This window comes from Vigna unguiculata, chromosome 2 (genome assembly GCF_037176805.1).
Source record: "Vigna unguiculata cultivar grain cowpea cultivar isolate G323 ecotype 2 chromosome 2, ASM3717680v1, whole genome shotgun sequence".
Lineage (NCBI taxonomy): Eukaryota > Viridiplantae > Streptophyta > Magnoliopsida > Fabales > Fabaceae > Vigna > Vigna unguiculata.
Window position 1 is genome coordinate 4,334,008 of NC_140793.1, and position 23,564 is coordinate 4,357,571.

A 23,564-nucleotide genomic window follows, 5' to 3' on the forward strand; every position below is an offset into this window, starting at 1 on the left:
CATATTTGTAATCATTTTTTTAGATAGTTCTCATAGTATCTGTTCAAATCGCTACTTATAATTGTTGATGAAAAAATTCAGATAATAGAAGACACACTTAAACATGTTTTAAACATTAACAGTATCGTTTGTGAATAATCATGTTAAATGAAATAAAAAAAGAGAGTGTCGAAGTGTAAAAAACATTGTACAATTTAAAAAAAAAAAGTTTTGTGTTCTCTTTTAACTTTAATATTTTTACATTATCACTGGAGTTAATTAAATAGGAGGGAAGTATTATCTTGACTCCTTTTTAAAACACAAAAGATTAAAGGGGGCAGAAAACTGTAACCGGCTTGCTCCTACTGCTTTTCTAGGTTTTTGTCTTCTTTCATCTGCTCTGAAGTTTTTCGCAGTTAAATTTCACTGTTCTTCTTTCATTTCTCGTGTTTCTGCATTTGATTTTTAGATTCGTTTTTTGCTTGTTTGTTCGTGATGTTTGTGATGACCTAAAAGGGGTTTGAACCCTTTTGTAGTTCGGAGCAGCCCAGTAAGTGTTCTTTTGGGTGGTGACATCTACCGGGTCTTGCTCGCTGTGGTTTCATGAATGGCTGATTATTCTGTGTGTTATTGAATTATTTTTGGTTTGTAAAAGCACACTTTGTAATTTGACAACCATGCTCTCTAACTGCACAAGTTTCGTTCTTGCAGCCATTACTATCTTATTTCTTTTGCACTCTGAGTAGAAGAGATGGTGAGGCTCACTGCTGATTTGATATGGAAAAGCCCTCATTTTTTCAATCCAGTTAAAGAGCGTGAGTTAGATCTTCGAGGTATTCCTATCTCCCTCACACCTCTCCATCTCTCTCCTTCTTCACTATCCCTCTTCGATAATAACTTTGTCATGTTTTTCACAGGCAACAAGATAGCCGTGATTGAAAACCTCGGTGCTACTGAGGTGTGCAATTTAGTTTTCTTGTCTTTGTTTTAGTTTCCCACTTTCCCCTTGTGTTGTTGAGGTCTTTTTCATTTGAAAGGATGTATTAACTGGTTCAGTTTTCACAATTTTGAGTTCCTTTGTATTTAATTTCCTTCAGGACCAATTTGACACCATAGATTTATCTGACAATGAGATTGTCAAACTGGAGAACGTACCTTATCTTAACCGGTTGGGTACACTGATCATTAATAACAATAGGATTACTAGAATTAATCCCAGCATTGGAGGTACAGTTTTTGAACTTTGAACTGCACATTCTTTCCTATATTTTCCTCATTTTAGTGACCTTGTCTCTTCTGTCATTTTCATTGCAGAGTTCCTGCCAAAATTACACACACTAGTTCTCACTAACAACAGAATTGTAAACTTGGTAGAAATTGACCCTTTAGCATCCATTCCAAAGCTGCAGTACCTTAGTCTGCTGGACAACAATATCACGAAGAAACCAAATTATAGGCTTTATGTTATTAACAAACTGAAATCCCTCCGGGTTTTAGATTTCAAGAAAGTGAAAAATAAGGTAATGTATATTTTCCACTACCCATACTACTTTTTATTGGGCTTGCTGTTTGACATACGAAATATAGGATGTTCTGTTAGTGTCTGTGTTCGAGTTATAAGTCAGCATTTTGAGTATACTTATGAAATATAAGATGTTCTGGTAATGTCTGCAAGGCTTTTGTATCTACCAATTTTATAAAAAAGGGGAAAGATGATAGGTGTATTATTAGGTCTATTTCTTATTTCCAATTACACATGTTCTTCTATTATATTTCATTCTTTTCGTGGTTTCTTTAAATTAATAGGAACGGTTGGAAGCCAAAAGCTTGTTTGCTTCGGAAGAAGTGATGGAAGAAATTAAAAGGACGCCAGCCAAACCAATTTCACCTGCTGAAACTCCAAATGTTTCAGAGGCAGCTGAGGAACAACAAACACCCAAAGTGGTTGCTCCCACACCTGAACAAATTACTGCTATCAAGGTGCAATGATGATACTTGAACTCGTCATTTTATGTGTGGGTTACCACAGTAGGGTTGAACATGGCCCATATCCAACATGCATTCATGCTCAGTTCAGATCTATAATGTGTTCTCTTTTCATCTGTTGATACGCTTTGATAAATTGTTGATGAGAAGTTTTCCTTCTTTCTTCTACCCATATTTTTTCAGCAAACCATTGGAAGCTATTCCAAAAGTCCTAAGCAGAGGGACACACTCTGATAAATGCTAATCTTGTTTACCTGTGGTTTGACTTGTTTGTGGTTTATGCAGGCTGCCATTGTGAATTCTCAGACTCTTGAGGAGGTTGCTAGACTTGAAAAGGTACTTACTTTTCTAAATTAGAGAGTCGCTTATTGGATTTTAATTTGTTGTGTTTCAAACTCTTGCTTAAAGTATATTGATATTAATTTTAATGTATATCAATGTATTTTAATTTATTGTTTGTGTCAAACTCTTGCTTAAATTATATTGATGTTAATTTTAATGTATATCAATGTAATACTTATTAATTTCAATAATGGTGTAAACTAAAAAATGGTTTTAACTGTTGTAAACTGATTTTCCTTGTTTAATTATTTAATCTATTATGAAAAGGACTAAAATGATGCTGTACATCTAATCATTGTTCATTATTGCAGGCATTGAAGTCTGGCCAGCTTCCTGCAGATATAAAAGGCTTGAATGATAATATAGTGTTGGATAATGTTGATGAAAAACCTGAAGATATGATTCATAATGACGGAGGTCAAGCTGATGGTGAATCCAATGGTACACAAGAGCAGACAAATACCGATTCTACTTCAATGGAACAGGTATATGTTCTCTTTGACGTGTTTGTGACTTTTATTCTATATATTTGTTACAGTTCACTCATCATTATACCTCCATGATCCGCACCCTGATTGAGCCCCCTTTTCTAGCTATTTTGTTTGCCCGGGTTTTCAATTTGGTTGTTGTTTTAACTTTACATGACATGTTTGCATTGTACCATGTTCTTATTTGAGTCTATGCACTAACTTAGCTGCTGTTTTATAAGAAGATTAACTTTTCTTATTGGTTTTTCATCTAGTCGAGACTTTTGGAAATATGGATAAGGCACACTTGAGCTTTATCCATATTTCCAAAAAGTCTCGACTACATGAAAAATCAATAACAAAAGTTAATCTTCTTATAAAACAGCAGCTAAGTTAGTGCACAGACTCAATTGGTCTGGACTGGATTGTTTAACCAGTCCAACTGGGAACCCATTTGGAGTACCCAGGAAAGTGTATGATATATATGTCTTACTTCCTGCCATAAACTCTTGACAATGCGAATGAATTACCAAACCACGCTTTTGTTGACTATTCTGGCCTATCAAGAGGCTGACTAAGTTTGCAAACTAGACTTGATCCTCCCCATCTACAAACCTGATTTTGATATCCACATCAAAACCCAAGAGCTTGTTCCATGAAAATCTGATCATCATATCCAATTGATGTAGAGGCCAACTGTGAATTGCACCATAGCAAGAAAGAAGCAGATGTTGGCTATAACATAAAGAGTATCGTTTAATCAAGACCATATACTGCACTTTTGACAACTGATCTTTAAGATGATGATCCACAGTCCACCCACTATTAGAACAAGTTGTAATAGGATAGACCCAAAACAAGAAATTTCCTTTTCCAAAGAAGTGAAACCAACTCTTGTGTATTACTCACTTAAACAACTTGCATTTCAACTATCATAGTTTGTAACCATTCAAGATGATCTAGAGCTTCAAATATTTTTTTGAATAGAAATAGAGAACATTGAGGATAGAAAGAAGTAATGTAGACAATGATGTTAACTCAAAATTATAAACGGGATGGGATTTCACGTACATCAAATACCTATTGTAAGAGCCTTATACCAACCAATGCTTTCACTCGAGGATTCATTGTGAGTGACACAAAGGACATGAATTAGGTGGCAGGTCATGTAATTGTGGAACAATTCTTTGTGTCTTGTTTGGTATGTGATTAAAGGAGGTGGATTGTTGGTTTGATAGTGGTTTTGATTCTTTTCCTGGTTGGAGGTCTCGTGTAAGATAGAAGTGGAATCTTGCATGGAGAAAGAAAAGGAGTTTCGTCAAAGAAGGTAAAATTAGCATATATTGTCTAGTATTTGGAGAATAACATTGGTACAATTTTTGAAGGTGAGCCGGGCTCTGCAAAGAGCTTTCGAAAACATGGGGACACATAATGGATAAAACAGGTAGAACCAAAATCATGAGAAGCATGGTACAAGCATTCATTTGGAAAATTTATGCAATGTTGGATTTTATTTATAAGTGGTGAAGGTTGTCTATTTCTTTGAAAGCTGGTACTGATCTACACTGCCAATTTTGAATATGATCTTTTGCATTGATCAATAAGGTGTGAGCAATCTCAATTAAATGTCTAATTTTCATTTCATCTACCCATTTTGTTGTTGGGTATGAGGACAAGTTGATCCTATTGCTAAGGATTGAATAGATTCAACAGCATTTTCACTTTCTTTTAGAGTACAAACGGTTGTGATTAAGCTTTCCATTGAAGGAGTCTCACGGCTAGTGAAATTTTAATCCCAAACATAATTGAAATATGGGTTCATGCCCTTAGAAAAAAGATCATAATGTAAAGCTTATCAACTTTTTGCTTGTTTACCTCTGGTGAATTAACTTATAAGGACGTTTTCTAATGTTTGGCTGCTGCTTGGGTTGGGCGTAAGCAACATATGAAATAATGTCATTGTTGGTTTGTTTGAGACATGTTGGCTGTTGTGTTGCTTCTATGGATATTGGATATTGTTTTGGAGAGAAAATTCTTCCTAGGATTAGAGTGACTTTTACTTAGAGCATTTAAAATTGTCTGCCCCACATAGGTTGATCCGTTATATATAGACAATGCCCTTCCCATGATATAATTGAGAAAGTAAATAAGTTTAATAAATGGGAAGGCTAAGAATCCCTGATATTTGGTTATAACGTGATTCCCTGATTGCCATATTTTAGCCTGTGTCTGTCTGAAATAGCGGCAACTCTGCATAAATCTTATTAAATTTCCTTATAATCGATCCAAAATTGATATGGGCTGCATACCAGTAGGGCCATGACTGATCCTAGGCTGAATGGTAAACAAACTTCGAGCCTAGAGCCCTAAAGTTCATAAGGGATCAATTTGAAACTGATTTCAGGCTAGATGGCACAAAACCCTCAATTTCAGGTTGATAATGATCAATTTCAAATCTCAGGCAGGATGGTACGTATGCCCAAGTCTTGAGCTCAAGAGGGTGAAAAGGATCTCTTGTGCAGACATTGAATAATACGTGACACAATCGCATGTTTGTTGTAACCCGAACTGTTGTGTATTACGAGGATTTTTGTAATTATGGAGGTGGCTGCAATGTTTCACCAGTGAAATGTTGATCCTCTCTTTCGTAATTTTCTCCATCCTTTGCTCAAGGAACTGGAGCTTTCTCACATTATTAGGTACGCCATTGTAGCCCCTTTGTGTCCTCATATCATTACTTTCTCTTTTTATTATGTCACTGTTCTTCCACAAGTGGATTCTTATAAAGCAATATGTCCTCGGGCTAAGAACAATGAATTAGAGTCACTTGTCTAACAGGAACAGGGATACTATTGTATGTGAACTGGCCACTGATGGAGAGCCGATTTCTGCCTGTTGTGGTGGTGAGGGTACCCCATCTATTGTTTTGTACAAGACTTTTCCTGAGGCGGATTAGAGTCCGACTCCCTTTATTGGAGTTTGAAAAACGGGTATTGTTTATGCTAAATGTTGCCTTGATTGCATCCTAATAACTAGGTGTTGTCTGAGCGTTTGAGATGTTTCGTTAGGGGTTTGATGTTGATCACAGGTTAGGTGGTATACAACCTCTCAGTCGAAGTCCTAAAGAGCGGAACATATCAGTTTCAAATTGATCTCATGCCAGATAGTGTTGATATCATAAGCAAAAACCTCTAGGTTTTCTTCCAAAAAGAACAATAGGGCTCAAAAGTTCTTTGAGCTCCCAAAATGTTTGGTTCCACTACTGCCATAACACATCAGAAAACAGAAAGGGTTTCTATCACTGAGCACAATTCAATCAATATTTCCCTAATCGTGACTGGTAATTTTGCCACTGAGTTGCTCTGGAGTGATTGTGGGCTCCATAAAATCAGGAAATGAGTTGTGAGATGCTAACCCACTATCCCAACAGTAGCATAAAGACAACCCAAAAGGATTTTGGATCTGCAAGAAAGTGCCAGTGAGAGTGCGGAGAATTAAGAATAATATAAGGCTGTTGAAGAGACCAAGGCAGTGAGTACTGAAAAAGCTTGAGCTTTTTAGTTTTGACAAGTTATATATATCCCTTAGGTTCCAGAGATGAAGAAAGGAGTATTGATAGGCCAGCTAAGGTAGATAAAGGACAGGGGGAGTTGGATAAAGTGAAGTGCATCAAGGATAGATAAAGAAGCTAAAATATTGGTTACAAGGTAGATATTAACAAGCTATTTAGTGTGTTGTTAGGGTGAGTGTCTGCAAAATTGATTTTGAAACTTTAACGTTTTTATTATATGACTGAGTATAGTTGTTTTTTGTCCAATGCAAACAGCTGCCTAAAATTGAGTTAACCCAATTTGACTAAGGGTGCGATTGAAATTCAGTTGGAACATGTAAACAAACTTTTGGTTTTCATTGGATATTGTGCTAACATGTTTGACATTTTTTTTTTCTAGATCTAGTAAGAATCAAAATTTACTTGAAACTCCACTTGACTTAAAATCTAGTAGTGGTTTACAAGTTGAGTTCAACTCAATTCAATTTCCTATTTCTTAACGTGAAACGAAACATTTGAACAGATATCTTGACATGATTTTGCATGTTTCAATGTGAATCCTTGATGAAGAACATGATTTTTTATTTTATTTTATTTTTTTACATTCTAATTGGCTAAACACAAGACGAGAACCAAAAGTAGTTGGTTTACAAACTTGCTTCATGAATTTGAGGTCTAAACATCTGTATGATGTAATACAGAGAAATGATATATTATAATCAGCTAAGTGAGTGGCATTTAATTGAAAAAGTGTTCACGAGAGCGGATTTAATGCATTTGATGTTCGCAAATAGCAACTAGCACTAGTTTATGTACAGCAGTGAAGCATGGTAAAACTTGCATATCAGCAGGTATTCATTAAAATATAAATATTTGAACTATATAATGTAAGAGTAATACTGTATGGCATAAATACCGTAATTATTCTGTCCTACTCAAAATAGTGTATCTTGTCTTTTTTTTTTTTTTTTTCCATGTATTGATTTCTGCATATTTGGCAGCTTTATCTTTATATGTTTCATTCATGTTGTAATGCTCTAAGCGTGCTTCAATTTTCATTTTATTTTTGTGCAGGATTAGAGTAAAGATTTTGAAGTGGGCTTCAACTTTAGTGTCATGTTCTTGGTAATTTTCCATGAAAGTGTGTTTGATGAATTTTCTGTAGTGAAGACTCTACTTTTCTACTTGATTTTACATTACTTTAGAAGTTGAATTTGATGTTTCAATTTCACTCATGGTGAATAATTGTTTCTGCCTTTTTTGATTGGAAGTCGGAGTCAGTGCAGAACAACAAATCCAACGATTAACCTAATCTGAATTATAGAACTATGACACAATCAAATCCAAATTAATAAAATGTTGAATTGAATCGTACACAATAAATAATCCAAATAAACAAAAATGTTGAATTGAATTGCACTTGTCTTTTTACCGGAGTTATTACTTGCTGTTGAACTTGTTTTATTTTCAAATTAATTCTTTAATTAATTATAATTTAGGATCTATATTGATGTTTAGATTTTAATTTTTGTTTGTATCAAGCTGTTGCTTTAAATTATATCGACGTAATAGATTAACTATTGTGAATTATAAAGTGTGATTATATTGATAATATCTTCTTGTAATGAAACATTATTTTGCAGTGGATCTCACAATTTTTTTTGTTAAGTATGTTTTTGATATTTGAAGTTTTAGTAAAATTTAGTAAAATTTAAATTTTTTTTTTTTAGTTTTGATCAATTTAGTCATTATTTTTAAAAATGTGTGAATTTAGTCATTTTAATTAAATTTTGTTAAGTTTATTTAATGTTTCAAACACATTTTATGATAGTATTTGAATTGTTTACATTGTTTGACACATTTTTACTTTTGTCTTATGGTTAATTCAAATATTATTATAAAATGTATTTAAAATGTCAAATAAATTTAGCAAATTTTAGTAAGAAAGATTAAATTCATGCATCTCTAACGATAAAAGACTAAATTGATATAAAATTTAAAAAAGAACTAATTCTAAAATTCATTAAAAGTTAAGAAATTAAAAAAATATTTTAAATCTTAAATCAAAAATACAAAAGTGTAACTTTATTGTGATTAGTATATATATATATATATATATATATATATATATATATATATATATATATATATATATATATATATATATATATATATATGAGAATATAGTAAGTTTCACCACTCTCTGTCACTCTGAAACATATATTTATGTGAAACTTATGTGTTGATGTGTGTTAAGTTATCATATTTAAAAATAATAATTTTTTACTCATTTTATTAAATAATAAAAAATTAAAATATTTAAGATAATTTACTAGTTGAAATGTGTAATTATTATAATCTATAATTGATAGATAATATAAATGAGATAACAATGTTCTTCCATTTATTTAAGATAATATTTATTAGATAAGATTTATTTTATAATTAAAGTTAATAAAATCATAGAAGAATTTCAGTAAAAACTCTTCTCTAAATTTAATCAATTGAAACAAAATGTTATATCTTTACAAATTATTCTGTAATGCATTTTTCTTCTGCAACTTAAGTAACATGATTTTAACTTTAAACATTAGAATTTACCGTGCAACAATTTTTTTATATGGAAGTATCATGAAAAATAAATGTTTCAGTATGTTTTCTTCTATATGAACTTGAATCACTCACATCATTCTAGTGATTATATGTTATAAAATTACACCAATAAGACAATTACATATAAAAGTATAATTATAATAATAAAAAATATAATGTATGTCTTGTTAAGTTAACATTAGCAAACAAAAACATACATCATTAACTTATTAATTAGGTTAAGAATCGACCAAATTCAAAAAATAGGTAGGTTAAGGATAGATAGAATTAGTGCAAATTTTTTTATCTAAAATTGCGATGTTTGCATATATTATTAGTATTCAATAAAATATTTATGAATGATTTTCAATGTACCAATTTTAGACGGTATGTTTTATTTTGGGAAAGGAAGGGTCTTTAGTAGTGAAAAAGATGAATTTACAATTTTCAAAGTTAAGGAGTAATAATGAAGGAAGGATATGAGAGATATTATTATATTAAGTTGAGTAGTCTTTATTCATATGAAGGATGAAATGAGCTTTTTGGGGAGTTGTAATAATTTATATCATATTGAAGATAAAATAGAAAATAAATTCAGTTGTTAATAGTGGAATTGTTATATTTAATTTATTTAAAGATTTTTGGTAAGATTTTTAATTAACTTTCATTCAAAATTTATATGGATTTAATGAAATATCTATAATTAAGGGACCAATTATCAGAGTTATCGCTAGAGACAAGAAGGTTAGGTCTCTTATGAGCATGTCAGGTCCAAGTTGAAGTTCACTTGAGCTAAGGAGAATGTGAATACCTAACATAGGATTCTATAATCGTAAATACTATATTAAGATTTAATTGTGAACTTTGTATTTTGGGTCTAGAAATATAAGATTTTCTTTAGACCATGTATTGAGTCTTAGAGGGTTTGTGGGCCTTTAGACCAAGAAGAATTGAGCTAGATGTTGGGCCTTGGAGTGGAGCGCATATAATATAGGGTTTAAACCCTAATTTGCGCCAAGTTTGGTGTTTTGGATCAAGAAGAATTGGGCTACATGTTAGGCCTTGGAGTGGAACGCATATAATATAGGGTTTAAACCCTAATTTGAGCCAAGCTTGGTGGACAAACTTTTCCAAGTAGAGTCTACAAGTATGGCACATGTGACTTGCTTTGGTGGCAAGTCACACCTTGCACATGCCTTTTTTTCTTAGCTCAAATTACAACATTCTAAACCATTCCACCCACTATTTTTTTTTTTTTCTGAAGAACCTATCTCTCATTTTCTTGTATAAATAGAGAGCTCTACGTCTTGTAAAATATTCACAAAATTAGTAGAGTTATGTTGTTGAAATGCATACACATTACATTCTCTTTGTGAATCAACTTAGGCTAGAGCTTTCCTTAGTGATTTCCTATAGTCTCCTTCCTTGAGTGTTGGCGAAACCTCACTTGAGAGCACTTCTGCCTTACCATAGCCGAACCATTTCTTCTCATTTCTCTCTTACTTTTGTGCATCAACTCAATCCATGGAGTTCTCTTTCACTTGCTCATGGACTCCAAGCTTGAAAATGGACTAATCAGGGTATGTTTTTGAAATACTTGTGAGTCGAAAGAAATAACATTTTAAGCTTAAAATAAAAAAAATTGTTTTGAAAGTAACCAATTTAATTGATTTTTCCTTTTTGAAGATAAAAACTATTATTTGTGACTTCAATTATATATAGTATAACCTTTTGTACATAAATTTTCTTTTTTTTTTTGTCAATAATACAATGTCTAATATTAGTAAGCACAATGTTTAATACTTATTTATAAATATTGAAACATAGAACTTAGTGTTTGTTTTATAAAAGAATAAAACATGTTGGAAATCATCTAAGTTGTCTTTCTATTGATGAAGAATATATAAAAAAATCCAAGAGATAATTTAGGTTGTCATTACAATTGACAAGTTATGATTTTGGCTAATCTTTAGGCAATTAATACTATATGACATTCTCAAAATAATAACAATTTATTTGACAATAATATCTATCATATCCCCTTAGTGGAAATAGGAAGTTGACAAACACTTAGATTGTTCTAAAAATCATAAAAGAGTATGCGCAAAAGACCTTTAGTGATAATATCAGTAATTTGATAGTGGGACAGGACATGAGGAAGACAGATTTCACCACGTGCAACTTTTTTCTTGTACAAAGTGGATGTCTATCTCAATGTGTGTGTTTGTTGATGTTGTTCACGATTACTAGATAGATAAATGACACTCACATTGTCACAATACACTAATGTAGCTTTTTGAATTGGGCAATGAAGCTCAAGAAGAACGTTTCAAATCCAACAAGATTCAGAAACAACATTAGCTACTCTTCTATATTCAGCCTCAACACCAGAATGAGATAATGTAGGTTGTCGTTTGAATGACAAAGAAATCAAGTTATCATCGAGGAAAACACAATATCCAAAAGTAGATTGTCTAGTATTCAAACATCCACCACAATCTACATTTGTGTAAGAGAGGGGCTTGTCAATGTTGGATTTGTACAAATGCAAGTCAAAATCAATAGTATCCTGGATGTAACGTAAAATACGCTTGAGAGCATGCATGTGCTCTTCCTTAGGATCATGCATATATGTTGCACCACATAAAAAATGCCAAGCCTGGTAAAAGTAAGATGTTGCAATGCTCTAGCAAGACGTCTATACTTAGTAGGATCCTCATAGGGAAGGTCATTACACGCGCCAGGTTTGGGCTTTGTTTCAACTGGTGTGGGATAAGTTTTGAAATTAGTCATCATCGCTTTTTCAAGAATTTCTTCTGCATGTTTTTTTTTTTGTGATGAAACATACTAGTTGCATTACAAGTAACTACAATCCGCAAAAGTCGACCAAGATCCTTCATTGCAAACTATGAACTCAGAAATGACATAATGTACTTTCTAAGAGAATCAGAGGAAGCCATCAATATAATATCATCAACATACAACATAATATATGCAATATCAAATTCCTTATGGTATATGAATAAAGAGTGATCATATTTACAATGTTTGAATCTGGTTGTGGCCACATAATCTACAAACTATTAGTACTAAGCACGAAGGGCTTGCTTTAGTGATGGAAAACCCCAATCCAAGGGACCAACCACAAGAGTCATGTCAATAAGGATCTAAGAAGATTGAGCTTCATCTGAACCGAGCAAGCCTAAGTTGTTGTTCACCTGGGCTAAGGAAGATGTGAATACTTAGTCTAGGATTCCTTGTAAATATTAGAATAATATTTTGGGCCTTATACTATGTGCATAGTAGTACATGATTTTATTTAGGCCATAGTTGGGGCTTAAGCCTTACTTGCTTTATTGCTTTGTTTTGTTTAATAGCTTAGTGTGTATTAACTTGGTCTTTGATTTAGTTTCAAATTAGAATTTTTTGTGTAAGAATATTGAGATCCCTTGACTAGGAAAGACTTGGTATGTAAGCAATTCAAGTGATTCACCTTTCTTTCTTGAAGGAGAACTCAAGAATCTTATTATCTGCTTCTTTGAAATTTCTTTTAGAGACCAAAGTTTTTGTTAAGTTTTAGAAAACATAAAAAGAAAAAAAATGCTTCTCACCAAGGTGGTAGCGACTCAAGTGATGAAGAAAAAAGTTTAAGACAAATTGCATTAGAACTCTAATCACTAAAACTTTGGAGGAAGCAAAAAAATCTTCAAAAAGAACAAGAAAAAAAATAAGAGAAAAGTATGCTACTATCCTTGAAGAGGAGTTTAGACAAACTAGGGAACACAAAGAATGATTAAATGAAAAGATCAAGTGTAGGACCTTCTCAAGAAGCTCCAAGACTCCTACATTTGTCACACACTATGAGGAGGACAGTTGGTTAATGAACAATTTTTATCAACCTCCTTCACCAAGGCCTATGAGAGAACATAGGGAACCAAGACCCATTAGAGTAGACCTTCCTCACTTCAATGGCAAAGATGATCTGGAATTAGACATAGATTGAGAGGTGAAGGTGGATTAACTTTTTGCTTGCCACCAAGTACATGAGGAGAGGAAGGTACCCTTAGCTGTAAGACCCTAGAAAATGACCTTTTAAAAGAGATAATGGTTTAAAAATAGTGAGACTCGATTATTTTAATATTAAAAAGTTTTAGTACAAATAGAATTGTTATAAACGAGTTTCATTATTTTAAAACACACTATCTCTCTAGAAACCATTTTTCTAGAGTTCTTCGACTTCTCTATAAGGATTCTCCTTCTTTGTTTGCCTGATTGAAGATCTAAAACCGTAGGAGTGATCCTCATGGCGAGCTCTTCAAATTAGATCGATCAGTTTTTTCGCTCGTGTAAGTTAAGTTTCAACTCTTTTTCCTTGGTCTTCTTCTAGTTTTTGTCACATGTAAGCTTTTTATTGCTTGCATGTGTTCTTTTAATCATCTGTATGTGTCTCTGCTGATTAGTGATCATAACAGTATGTCCTGATCGTTCTTGTGATGTTTCTATGTATAAATAGAGCATCCTGTGAAGTTAGTGATGTTTGGCGTTTTCAGAGTTGTTTAAGCTGGATAACAAGTAAGGGAAGCTAACTTTAAGTTTGTGTTTAATTGAGTAATCTCTAATTTGTGAAATTCTCCTTGGATTGTTGGTGTTCTGAATTGATATGATTTTGATTGATTGTTTTTGTGTTTAAATTGAGGTGTGATTCTTGATTTCTATGTTGTTGCTTGAATCAGTAGTAATTGGGAATTTTAGGATCTGAGTCATTGATCAAATTGGTATTAACTCCATGGTTTAAAGACTATTTTAAAACAATATCTAAAGGAGAAGTACCAATTTGAGTTATGAAAGATGCCTAGATTGCCAAAAACTGCAAAATTGATGTTGCTGATATCTGATACAATGCTAAGCCTCATGTGGCAGCACTGAACACTCATTTTTACGAATCAATTGTCGTTGAGCGTTGGTCAGGTGACACTGAGCGCTGGTTTTTGCGAATTGATCAGCGTTGTGTGCCAGTTCTTGGCATTAGGCGCTACTTAGTTTTTCAGCATTGCGTCCTCTTAGTAAAATGAAGATTCTCGCTTCGTTAACCATTGGATCAAGCTTAAATTTTGACAGCTGATCCTAGGCACATGATTCTTCATTTTGATTTGTTTTGAAGTCTGGGATTAGAGAAATGATTTTCACTGTTTTGATATACTTTATGTATGTATATGTTTGAGATTGTAATTGGTTGATATGTGAATATGAAAATGTGATTAAAGATGTATATGATTGGTTTATATTATGAAATAAAGGTATGTAGTGAACTGTTGTAAGGTATTTCCCGAGGAAATGACATTGGTGATGTGTTTCATTAGGGTGTGCCTTAACAGCCAATATTGTTCCATTTTTGTGAAGCTATCTTGAACTCTACTAACTATTCATACTCATGTAGAGGAGAATGGTTATGTGGTGAGAGTAGTAGGGGGCCCTGTCATAAGGATGGTTCCATTTTTCTTACGACTATAAAAGGGATTAATCTTGTGTGTGGTAGCTCGGAGAGAGCAGATTATTTCATTAGTTCACAAGAAGTGCATGGCTTCACTAGTTTGACACAAGAGCTCGTATCCGAATAATATTGAGTTTAAAAGAGTTTGATTCGTAATATGATATGTTGTGTGGTTATGCTATATCTATTGAATATGGAAATTTGTATGCATATGGATTATTTTATAATGCCTTTGTAGTCTCTTATTCAATTAGCTTACGCTTCTTCTGTGTTCTTTCCTTTGTGTTGTTTGTTTTCTTTTGCAATGATCACCTTATTGGTGTGAGCAGATGAAGATGCAGGTGTAGTGGTACCTCTAGTGGTTGAGGTGCTATCAGTTTGGGCGGTCGAGCGAGATTAAATCCTGTTAGGTATAGTTTGGAAATAAAAGGATAATATAATAGCTTGATTGTACTAATATACCATATACATTGGACTATCTGCTTTCTGAATATTCATAATAAAATGTTTTATTTTAGTAGTTCTTAAGATGCTAAAATTGGGATGTTACATTAGCAACCCTGAGTTTCCAAGGTAATGCAATGTATTGGTGGACAACCCTATAAAGGGAGAAGAGAATCAACAATGCTCCTCTTGTCCAATATTGGGATGACCTCTAGAGTGTCCTTAGAAGGAGACACATTCCTTACTACTACCATAGGGAGCTTATGGATAAGCTCCAAAGACTCCATCAAAATAACATGGATGTTGAGGAATACAAGTAAAAGATGGAATTATATATGATGAGAGACTGCGATTTGGGAGCATGAAGAGGCTACAATTTCTAGGTTTCTTAGTGACCTAAGTCTTGAAATAAGAGATAGAGTGGAATTGCTACCCTACCAAGATTTAAATGACTTGGTACAACTTTGCATAAAGGTAAAGCATTAAAATTTGAGAAAGAATTTTAGAAATAACCACTCTAGTTCTATGTCAAGGATGATTTCAAGAGGGAGGGTAAGCAAATCAAAGAAGAACCCTCCAAAAGTTCTAAAGAAAGGGAAAAGCCAAGGGAAAGGATAAGTACACACATTCACACTTGTCAACACCCAATTTCGTATGGCTAAATAAATAATAATAATTTGTTTTAAAAAAAAATAAAATTAAAAAAGTAAGTAAGATTTTCTTTTGGTTTTTCTTTTTCTAAATAATAAAAATAGGATAATAATAATAAATAAATAAATAGTTTTTTTAATCTTTTATGTATTTTCTTATGAAGCTTTGTTTTTATTTCAGCCCAAGATACTCTATACACCTACACCGCTTTTTCTTTCCACTAACAACAACCCAAATTTAATTTTCTCACCCCCACACTCTATGCTTTGTCGTTTTTGTTCCAGATCAAGAAGTTAGTCTAATAATTAGAAACAAAAATCTGTTCTATTATTTAGAATCATTTACTCTGATTTGATGCTCTGATTTTATGACACCTATTTTTCCAAATGAGGAAAATAGTAATATGTTTCTCAAGAATATTTTTTTTCTAATTATAATTAATTTGTCCAGATCACGTTTGATTTTGTGCTCTGATTTTTGTGTGATTTGATTCCCATAATGTGATAATATTAAGACTAATTCTTGCCTTTTAAAATTCGTTGTAATTAAGACGGTCCTTTTTATGAGATTACTTTAGATTTAAATTGTTATGTATATAAACCCATCAAGAAAAAAGAATAAAGGAATTTTTTCTTACCTTGAGAGACCTCTCTCAAAAAACCCAAAACCCACAGTTCATCTTGCTCTTGAGTTCTTTTCCATAATCTTAAGCACCAAAAAAACCCACTCCCTCACTTTCGAAATTACTCATTCAACCACCACACCTTGCTGCCGGCTTCATCGAGACGTTTGTTTTTGTGGCAAATTTTGTTTGGTACGATTCTTCCGGGGAAGAGTATTGGTAAGATTGTATTAATCTTTATCTATGTTGAGAATGATTTGATTTTGGTCTACGATGTTTTTACAGCAGTTGTTAGTGCATACATGGTTTTTCCAAGCCTATAACCATTTAATCATTTGTTTTATTATTTAAAAACTTTAAATCTAAAAGCTTGATTGAATTCAAAGTGTAATGGTAGTTTTGAAAAAGTGGCAGAGGGTTAGTTGTACTTTCTAATTCAATCAAAATGATGATAAATATCTGGGTCCCGTTTTTTAAGTATATATTTGTATATCATTCATATATTTGAAAAAGAATCATACATTGATGTGGATTTTTGTGCTTACCGTTAGCTTTTACATGTTTTTCCTTATCATATTAATAGCCTTTAAAATGGTCCATATTATAATCAATTTCTATAATGACTTTCGTTTCTAAGTAAATAATTAAAATTCGCTTTTAAAAAGAAATACTATAATGATCGTTTGCATCGACTTAGTATTTCATTTTCCTTTTTTTTGTTCTTTTAAATAAAAAAAATAAATAATAAAATGTTTTTAAAATATCATCTGCATCGGTCTTGTATTTAGTGTTTTTGTTTTATTCAACATATTTTCGAAAATTTAAAATATCAACGTTTTCACTCAAAAATAGAAGTTCAAGTTGTTTTCAAATATTTTTTCCTAAAAGTTTTTCAAAAGAACTACTCTCCATTATGAATGGAGATACGTAGGAGTAGGAGTAATCCTTGTCGGGCCCAAAAAACAAAAATCTTTTTTTTGTGGCCTTTGTATTTTCTTTGTCATATTTATTTATTTATTATTATTATTATTATTTTTTTTTTGAAAATACACATTTAAAGGAGACTACATCCATTTGTATTTTAATTAAAGGTACCGTCTTAGGACGGGCGTTGTAGGATGCTAACACCTTCCCTACGTGTAACCAACTCCCGTACCCCAAATCTGTTTTCGAAGACCTTGCTCTTTTTTTTTTTGGTTTTTCATAGTTTCCTTTAATAACTATGATGGCAACTCCAAACCTCTTTTTATTTTTTTATTTTTTTTTTGGTTCGTTGTTCCGTCGCGATTTTGGTTGCGACAGATGACGACTCCACTGGGAACCTTAGAGAGTTAGGCCATTTAATTAAATATATAAAATTAATGTGGTTGTTTTAATTTTTTTTTCTCTTTTCTTTTTCATTCCTCTTTTTTTCTTATATTTATTTATTTTATTTTTTTTCTCATTTATCATTATTATTATTATATATATTTTTGTTCATTTTGGATGATTGATTTTTTTTTGTTCATATTGTTTTATTTTTATGCTTGAATTTTGAATCCTAGGATAATTGACTTTGTTATATATATATATATATATATATATATATATATATATATATATATATATATATATTTGTCTGGTTTTTTTCTGTTTATTTGCAGGGAGGGATCTGGGTATGCATTATCCTTCCTTCACACACATACACTGTGTGCATGACATGAGTGATGTCCTATACCCGGGTCTGAGTAACTTTAGAATTAGAGGGGATTGTGTAGCAGTGTCATGGTGGATGTACTTCCAAGTGGTCATTGTGAGAACCCCGGCTAGAGTTTGTTTGCTTCATTGGTACTCTCACCTCTTGTTGTTTACCAACTGTCGTGGGAAATGCCATGAAGTGGGCCATATCTCTAGTGACCTTGATATATTTATGCATTAGAAACCATCCTAGTAAGCACATGTATTTCACCTTAGATCCATTAGGTGCCAAACCTCTGTTAAGGCACAAAGGGAGATATACACGTGTTTTTATTCCTCATTATTTATTTATTTTCTCTCCTCTTGATTTTTGAATTAGTAATAAAATCATGCATAACATATTATTGCATCCATGTATTTATGTTTTACCATGTCATCTCATCATGTTTATTTAATTTTAGGTTCAAAATTATAAAGCTGTGATTAAGTTTAAAAAGAAAAGACAAATTAACATGGAATTTGGAGTCGAGAGGCAATTAGATTTTGTTTCCTTGAAGAAAAAGTTATCCATTAAGGTTGCAGAAAGTAATTTGAGTAATTTGAGAGAGTTAGCTAGAAGAATGAAGACCATATCAAGGAATACTTTCAAGAGGAAATATGGGAATTTATTAGGTTTGCTGAAAGTGGAAGTTCAAGTTGCAACAATTACAACTTTGGCCTAATACTACGACCCACTGTTAAGATGTTTCACCTTCAAAGATTTTTAGTTAGTACCCACAAAAGAAGAATTTGAGGATATTCTGGGTTTGTCAATGAAGGGCAAGGTCCCCTACAGATACTCGGGCCAACATATCTCAACTGTTAGGAGTGGCGTTTGCGGCAATTAGCTGAAGAAGGATTTGGAGAAACATTCATGGATGCATTAGCTCTCACACTCTACGGAGCCATGCCTTTCCCTAACATGGAGAATATCGTTGACCACACCACCATTAATGTGTTTGTGGCTTAAAAAAATCATTCAGAAAGCCCAAATAATGCAATTTTGGCTGATGTGTACAGAAGTCTAAACCTTTGCCATGAGTTCAAGAAGAAGAGGTTATGTTGTCTACCTGTGTTGTACGTATGGTTCATCTCACGAATTAATAAGGGTATTTCAAATGCTGAAAGTCCAGTTGAAGAAGTTTTATTAAACAAGCAAGAAATTAAAGGGGCAAAGGATTGGGCTCAATTTTTTGCAAGTTTGAATGGGGGAAAGATCAGATGGTGCCTTCCTTGGCAATCTAGGTCACATATAATTTCATGTGGACATTTTCCTAAGGAGCTGCATAAATTATAACCCTGTGCTTGCTCAACGACAATATGAGTATCCCATTCGGGGCGCTCCAAATCTAGGAGCTTTGGTGCCCATATGGACTCATTGTGAGGAAGGAGTTTCCCCCGATTTAATTTGACAAATTAAGTGTGCTTGGGATGAGGTTATGCATGTGGAGGAAGATCCAAGGTCCTGGATAATTGAGGATAAGATGTCTTACAATCGATGGATTATGGAGAGAGTTAAAATGATAAAGCTACCTTTCAAATCAGACTTCCCTCCTTTAGAACAACCGCAACCAGCAGGATCTGAGGAGGTGACGATCTTGAAAGGAGAAATGGAGGTAATAAAGATGAAAAATAACAAGTTAAGTAATGATCTCTAGAGGCTCCAACAAGAATGTTCAGACCTTAGGTGTGATAATGAAGAAAATACAAGGATGTACCAAGAGCTATTTAGGAAACTGAGGGAAGAGAGGAATCATTGCTTTAGAGTTAAACAAAATCTTGCTACAACTAACGTTGAATTAACATTAAGGGCTCGAGCAAGAGATGTAACAACTTCATCTAAGTACTGTAAGAATCAAATGTATGAAAAGGTTAAGAGAGATAAAAAGGAAGCATTAAAAATATTGCAGGAGGCCCAAATTAAGATCAACAAGATGGAGTAACAAATGAAGGAGATAATGATGACCTATGATATGAAGATGAATGAGGAATGCCAACATCAAGTAGAATCAGAGAAAAGATATCAATAGATGATTGCCCAGATGAATGACTACACATTGGAGCAGGAATGGAACATAAGACATTGGAAGAAATGCTTTTCGCAGTTGGTTGCCTAAGCCAATGGAGCCATCGAAGACATCCCGCGATTACTATCTAAAGCTGAGTTTGCACTGGCGATTTTAATCCTCCGGAAAAGATTGAGGCCTTTTTTGACAACTGCAAGAAATTAATAAAAGAGATGAAGAGCATGATATCTAGGGCTAGAAATTAGGTTTTTCTTTCTATTGCATTTGATTTATGAGCTTTTTAGAGGGCGGGGTTTGTATTGACTTTTTTCCATGTTAATTTACTTACAACTTTATAATTTTGTTTAATAAGTTAAACGTTTTGCATTATGTTTTTCCTTCTCATTTCTTTTTCTTATTTTTTTCATGTTTAATAAAAATAATAAAGCAAAAAATAATAAAAACAAATACGGCAAAGTCAAGGCACCCTACTGGAAAACCGTACAAGAGACAATAAAAGCAGATATCAATCAACTAAAGAACCAAGTAGGTCAAATATTGGAGGCCTTGAAGTCCTTAAAGGCCTCACGAGAAGCTTCATCAGCAAAGGGTGAGGAAAACACTCACGTCGCTCTTGTTGCTTTCCCAGCATACGGATTGCCATTTGGTTACACCCCACCTGTTGGAGAATATTCAGAGCCTGAGCATGGTTCCTTCTCATTCCCGATCAAAACTTCAGAGAATGAAGCGGTCACCTTTGGGGGACCCCAAAAGACTATAATGCCCAAGACTTTAAACACAACTATCGGTGATAACTCTTTGGATAAGATTACATCACGCCTTACTATGCAGGTCGTATCCGTAGATGTTGAGGGAACAAAAACTAAATTGGAAATTTTAGAAGAACGACTACGAGCTATCGAGAGAGGTGGAAATTATGGGTTTGGCAATGTTCCAGGTTTAAGCGTAGTTCGTGATGTAACAATACCTCACAAGTTTAAGGTTCTAGAGTTCAAAAAGTACAAGGGTACCACATGCCCTAGAAGCCATCTAACCATGTATTGTCAAAAGATGGTTGCCTATGCTTATGATGACAAATTGCTAATCCACTTCTTCCAAGACAGTTTGGCTGGGGTAGATTTGAGTTTGTATACCCACTTGGAGGTGTCTCACATTCGCTCATGGATGGATTTGGTAAATGCTTTTTTGTAACAGTACAAGTATAACATGAATATTGCGCTAGATCGATTGCAATTGCAGAACATGGCCAAAAGGGATGCAGAATCATTTAAAGAGTATGCCCAACGATGGAGAGAGCTTGCTGCTCAGGTGGAGCCCCCTCTTCATGATAAGGAAATTGTGGCAATGTTTGTGAGCACGTTACAACCACTATTCTATGAACACATGGTAGGGAATGTATCTTCAATTTTCACTAATATTATCATCATAGGTGAAAGGATAGAGATCAGGTTGAAGAATGGAAAAACTGCATATAGCCCACTCGCGGCTACAACTCCTAAAAAGCTCAATTTCAAGAAGGAAGTAAAAGTGCACGCAACGTCAATAGTACCAAGGTGGGAAAACCAAGCCCACACTCAAAGTTATCAACGACATGTGAATTGACATCCTTATGTGACTCATACGACAGCTACCCACCAAGCACAATCTCCACAACAGGGATTCAATCAGCAACTACACGCCTCAAATAACACTTGGAAAACTGAGGCTAACACAAATCTCAACCAGTCTTTAGGGCAAATTGCTAGTCCCAAAAGGAATCAAGAAAGGAATTTTATTCATTTCACTCCTATTCCCATGGCTTACACAGAGTTATTACCAGATCTACTCCGTAATGCTTTAGTAGTCTTTTGCCCGATGAAGCCATTGCAACTGCCATATCCTAAGAATTTTCATGTAAATGCCACATGTGATTATCACGGGGGAGCCATTGGTCACTCTATTGAGGAATGTTTGTCTTTTAAACACAAAGTGCAAACTTTAATCGACTCAAGGTGGTTAAAATTTCAAGAGAATAAATCCAACTTTAAGGCCAACCCCCTCTATGGGCATGATAATGCTTCGATAAATGCTATGGATCTCGAGGGACACAAGTTGGTGAAGAATGTGAGCAAAATTAAGAGTTCACGAAGGTTTATTTTTGAGGCACTACTAACAGTAGGATTGTTGGAAGGTGAGTATAACTTAAAGGATGCATGCAGGTTCCATCCAGGTGCTAAGCATTCCATCGAGGCGTGCGACATGTTCAAAAATTTTCTACAAAATTTGATTGACAAGAACTTCGTGCAAGTATGGTATGGGGATAAAGAGGACAAAAGAAGGCTGGTAGAAGAAAAGAAGGAGCTAGGCCTAGCTCACATAGAAGGATGAGAACGAAAGAAAGGAAAGATTTGCACCAGTGACATCAAAGAGAGCTTCCATAGTGTTAGATGGATTAACGTTTTTCAGATATCACCCATTGAGGATGAAAGTGGATTTGAAAGCTTAGACTTTGTGCGGTCCTATCCTCTAGACATGTAGCTGAATAATTGAGAGATAACGAATTTACCCGTGATGTTTAATTTGGAGAAAATGTAATAATTTTAGTTTATCCTATTGCTTTACCTGGAGGGACTTTACGGGATGACTTTTTTCTTTTATGCTTAGTGGGATGATACAAAACATTTGTAATTTGTATTTTTGATCGTTTTTGTTTTATTTATTCGTTTTATAAACTTAAATGATGCAAATATGATGATGAATGTTTTAAAAATATTAATGTCGATATTCCAAATTTTGAGCACTCTATTGACAATATGAAAGATGATAATGAGGATGACTGAGAACCTTCTCCTTATTGCCAGAAGATGAATGAGGCAGTTGGGGCTGCTAATAAAAACATAAAGAAGATTATATAAAAGATGGTGGTCATGTATAAGGATTGACATGATATGTTTCCTTTTGTTTTGTATGGATATCGTATGTCAGTGCGTACTTCAACTGCGGCAATACCTTTCTCTTTGGTATATAGAATGGAAGCACTACTCCTCTTCGAGGTGGAAATCCCATCCTTGCAAGTATTAATGAAAACTCAATTAGAAGAAGCAGGGTGGGTTCAGGCCAATTTTGACCCATTTAACCTCATTGTGGAAAAAAGGATAACCGTGGTATGTCACGAAACACTATACAAAAGAAGGATGAAAAAATGTTTTACAAAAAGGTGCATCCCAAAGAATTTCATGAAGGTGATTTAGTTTTGAAAAAGATTTTACTTATACAAAAGGGACCACAAAGTCAAATGGACTCTAAATTATAATTGTCTGTATGTGAGTATGTGGTGAAGAAAGCATTCTCCGATGGGGCACTAATTCTCATAAGGATGGATGGGGAGGAGTTATGGTTGCCAATCAACTCCAATGTGGTTAAAAATTCTATGCATGATGATTCCATGATCGAGGATGCAACTAAGGATATCGACATTGTTTTCAAGTTTTTTGTATTTCACTTTATTTGATAAAAAATATATCATTTGGGTTTTCATAATTTTGTTGTAAAATTTTGTGTTACACTGTGCTGGCAATTAAAAATAATAAAAATATTGGTAAAAAGATATATTTGTGTCAATAAAACATCACGAGTATATGCACTAAATGCATACTAGCTCCTAAAGTGTGTCATAGAGGAAAAAACAAAATAAAATACAATGTAAATATAATAAAAG

General features: G+C 33.5%; 2 protein-coding genes across 5 annotated transcripts; both read left to right on the forward strand.

The window, feature by feature from the left end:
- The first annotated feature begins 209 nt into the window (after window positions 1-209).
- On the forward strand, window positions 210-7,594 carry U2A' (U2 small nuclear ribonucleoprotein A). Of its 4 annotated transcripts, XM_085670200.1 has the most exons (10): window positions 333-356; window positions 516-601; window positions 691-812; window positions 897-937; window positions 1,077-1,206; window positions 1,294-1,499; window positions 1,786-1,959; window positions 2,251-2,301; window positions 2,619-2,792; window positions 7,399-7,594. In XM_085670200.1, exons 3-10 carry the CDS (start codon window positions 731-733, stop codon window positions 7,402-7,404), a joined length of 864 nt encoding a protein of 287 aa, XP_085526326.1. In that variant the 5' UTR covers window positions 333-356; window positions 516-601; window positions 691-730; the 3' UTR covers window positions 7,405-7,594. The 4 variants fall into 4 exon arrangements, with proteins under 4 accessions (XP_027908916.1, XP_027908939.1, XP_085526326.1 ...); XM_028053115.2 differs by lacking the exon at window positions 516-601 and having other exon boundaries at window positions 210-356; XM_028053138.2 differs by lacking the exon at window positions 516-601 and having other exon boundaries at window positions 326-394.
- Window positions 7,595-19,279: 11,685 nt separating this feature from the next.
- Window positions 19,280-22,234, forward strand: LOC114174388 (uncharacterized). The gene is made up of 4 exons (XM_085670012.1): window positions 19,280-19,456; window positions 20,429-20,980; window positions 21,062-21,446; window positions 21,495-22,234. The coding sequence occupies exons 1-4, from the start codon at window positions 19,280-19,282 to the stop codon at window positions 22,232-22,234; spliced, it is 1,854 nt and encodes a 617-aa protein (XP_085526138.1).
- Window positions 22,235-23,564: the final 1,330 nt, after the last annotated feature.